This window comes from Curcuma longa, unplaced genomic scaffold (genome assembly GCF_044706935.1).
Source record: "Curcuma longa cultivar G26 ecotype Majalengka, Jawa Barat unplaced genomic scaffold, ITB_CL_G26_1.1 contig_6571, whole genome shotgun sequence".
Classification (NCBI taxonomy): Eukaryota; Viridiplantae; Streptophyta; class Magnoliopsida; order Zingiberales; family Zingiberaceae; genus Curcuma; species Curcuma longa.
This window is the reverse complement of record NW_027434703.1, coordinates 8,844-12,393: the sequence shown is the minus strand read 5'-3', so window position 1 is coordinate 12,393 and position 3,550 is coordinate 8,844. Positions and strand designations below refer to the sequence as shown.

The 3,550-nt window shown below is 33.4% G+C and overlaps 1 protein-coding gene across 1 annotated transcript; it reads right to left on the bottom strand.

The window, feature by feature from the left end:
* Positions 1 to 3,076, bottom strand: LOC141819446 (dual specificity protein phosphatase 1-like; the record flags this gene model as incomplete). The annotated part of the gene is made up of 3 exons (XM_074706743.1): positions 1 to 328; positions 711 to 856; positions 2,956 to 3,076. Coding segments are annotated over 3 exons (275 nt in total), but the record flags the coding sequence as incomplete, so codon positions are not given.
* Positions 3,077 to 3,550: the final 474 nt, after the last annotated feature.

Here is a 3,550-nt window from a genome sequence, read left to right as displayed (position 1 = left end):
TTAAATCCCAATAAAACCTTATTAATTGCAGTACAAATACACTTTGAGAAAATAGTAGCCTGATGAGCCACGAGTTGATAAAAGAAAATACCAGAGTCAAAAATGTTCCTGGTGTAAACTAGAACGACCTGACGATACATGAGATTGCTAGTTGTATTACGGTGTAATTACAAAGTAAATCATAAAAAGCAACCGATCAGATGCGAATACCAGCTCGCGAAGCTCTCTTGGAAATGCTATGCCATAATCGTCGAGCAAAGACCAGAAAAGCAACAAGCGACCAAAGTTTGCCCTTTTTGTTCAACTCGGATAGAAATACCTCAATTCACTGTTTCAGAGAAAATTTTCATCAGCTACTTTCGGTTTTGGACCAAAGAAAAGAAATCTTGTAACAAAATGAATTACGCAACAAATAACTTGGGATTGCCTTGAGTGCCTGAACTAATTGAACAAAAACTCTATCCTGACAGTGGCCTATTGTTCTATCAAACATATATTGGATTGAAACAGTCAATAATAATAATAAAAATAATAATAATAATCAACATAAACCTATATTTTCATAATCAGCAGTCATGTTTCACACCCCAAATATAGCAGTAAGTAAATATATGACCATTTTGGCATAGTTAACACAGTTATTAATTCATAATATCTTCAAACGTAAAAAAAAAAAGAAAAAAGAAAAAAAGAGTAACATCTGCTATTACCTCGAAGGGATTTCTCAAAGTTCTCCAACTGGGTCATAAAACCATGATTAGGAGCTACATGTGGGCGTTTGCTCCTTACGAGTGACAATGCCTCATGCAGAGTAATATGATTCTTCTTCATCAAATAAGCAAGAACAATAGTAACACTGTGAAGAAAGAAAGCAAGTTACAAGCTAGTTGATTGCATGGCAACCATAAACACAGTGTGAAAATGTCCAAGTTTTATAGAACTAGCACATTACACTAATAACTATTTATCAAGAGAACAGTATCCTTAAAGTGCTAAAGCACCAATTGTCTACTAATGGTTGACATTGTATATTCTTTCAAGAAACACAGATATAATAACCATCCCATGTGCAATTCATAGTTGAAACACAGTTAATGAAGATGATTAATTTTGTAATTCTGATCATCTCGTGAGTAAATTGACAAACTTGCCTAATGCAAATTGTAGGCCTTCCAACTTGAAAGCATAATAAACACATTGTTGCCATGACCAACAAAAAAAAACTGTGATATCCCAGCTAGAGCTCAATCACAATCGACATGTTCCTTAATTTTGGAAAATTTTGTTTCATATTATTCAATCATTGTTTATATAAAACATATAAAAGCTTTTGTCTATTGTGTTTGTCTCTTCAATCAAGATAGAGTGATAGAAAACATACAACATGATTCATGGTTATTACTAACCATGATAAATGAAGAACACAACCTTGTCTTAATCTCATAATTGCAAGAAACTTAGCAGAAATTCTTAGTTCCACTTACTGGATCAATTTGACAATGCACATTATTTATAGGAGAGCATAAATGATATTGCTTAATATTCATTTGATCTATTTTTTCTTTAACCGCACCACACTAGCAGTCAAGGAGAGCTAATACAAGTTCTCTAGAAAAAACAAAAATTATACCCAAAACATTCTTATCTGAATATTTTGTTAATTACTATCTTAGTTAATAATTAGCTTCTATGCAACATACCAAAGGAAACAACAAAAATGATATGAGGGAAAAAAAACAGAATTGAATTTCCATATAAGCTTATAATTAAATATAAACTGTATAAGAGATACTTATGCTCCTATACCACATTTCTAATGTCACAACGTATATCATTTAATTTTCTGTTGACAGTGCACTGTTTTTAAAACTGCATGTCTGCATCTTAATGACTTCAATGTTAGTCTACAAAAATATTTATATATGTGGTGGGTAAAAGAAAGGGATTCAAGTGTGGCAATGCAACTAAAGATACAGAAAATCTGGCAAGTTTAAAAACGCTCAATATCTTAGGTCTGGACTCATAACATTGCACATCTTGACAGTTGGTAGTGGAAAGTAATATGAGGACTTAATAGATTAGATTACATTGTTAGGCAATCATATCAGAAAAGGTTAATACAAGAATCAACAAGAGGGTGATGAGGGCTTGGGCACCCTTAAGAAAATCAAAAGAATATTCTAATTGGGCTTTTATAATATAGGTAATGGTGCCTCAAAATTCTAAATTTTTTCTGGACAAACTACCATAGGCCCACCCATACTCTAGCAGAAACTTTTCCAAACATGTCTTTCAACAAACATGAAAGCAACAATCAACAAACTAAGGCAAGGCAAATGTCTCCATAAGCTAGCAGTTTTTTCAGGTATCAAGTTTCACTTGCTGATTATGAATTCCTTCATATAAACAAAGTTCCTTTCTACCATTGACAAGATTGCATTTCTTGGAGATGGATGCTTCTGAAAATTGCACCAACAAATCTACTCTATCTAAAATTAACTGTAGGTATGGACAATTTGGAAATGCCCTGACCCACTTAGACAAGTTTTTTACTGAATCCTGTAAACCTCTATTGAAATATAACTGCCAACAAGAACCTCATCAAAAAGTAGACACACTGATAATAATTGCATATTTTGCGTAAGGGCAGAAGAATACACTTTCACTCAATGTGATTTCACAAGACATACATGCAAATAAATTTATAGACTCTTCTCTGCAGCTCTATGCTCAAGATGCATGAAGATTGAAAGGCAACAACCAAAGTTAACTGAATGACTAGCCATTGCCCTGATTTGAAGCTGATAAGGACTTGCCAGAATGACAAAATCTTCAATGGTAAAATCTGTCTAGTTCACTATGTGATTCAATATCATTATTCTGCTCTTCTCTTGGATAGCAATTTCATCTCATAGATTATAAGACAATCAAAGCAAGAAACAGAGGGGGAAAAACCTTCTAGACATCCCTGCAAAGCAATGAACCAGTACACTACCACCTGAGCTTCTGCCTTCATCAATGAAATTGAAGCATTCATCAAAATGCTTATCCAATTCTGTCTCTGGTGTATCAAACACTGAGAATATAGAAGAATGTATAAATTAATCGAATGTTCTAATAAAAATAGTGCAATTAATGCATCTGTGAAGGAGAAACGTATGAAAATATGAACATGTTAGTTTCAGAAACTTTGTTATTCTAGTTATTGATCTGATCACTTAAATATATAGATTACTGATCATTGGTAAAGCACCTTCTTTTGTTCATCTCAAGAAGGATTGCATCTTCATACCTAGAATGACCTGCACTGCCTTTATCAGGAAGGCAGATCAGTTATGTTTGGGAAGAGATAATTAATACAACAACAACAACAACAACCAAGCCTTATCCCACTAAGTGGGGTCGGCTATATGGATCCTTTTACGCCATTGAGCTCTATCTCCTATTATATCATCATTTATATTTAAATAAATTTTATCTTGTTTTATTGTTGCTAACCAAGTCTTTTTTGGTCTACCTCGCCCTCGTTTGATATGCGTATTTGTCATAG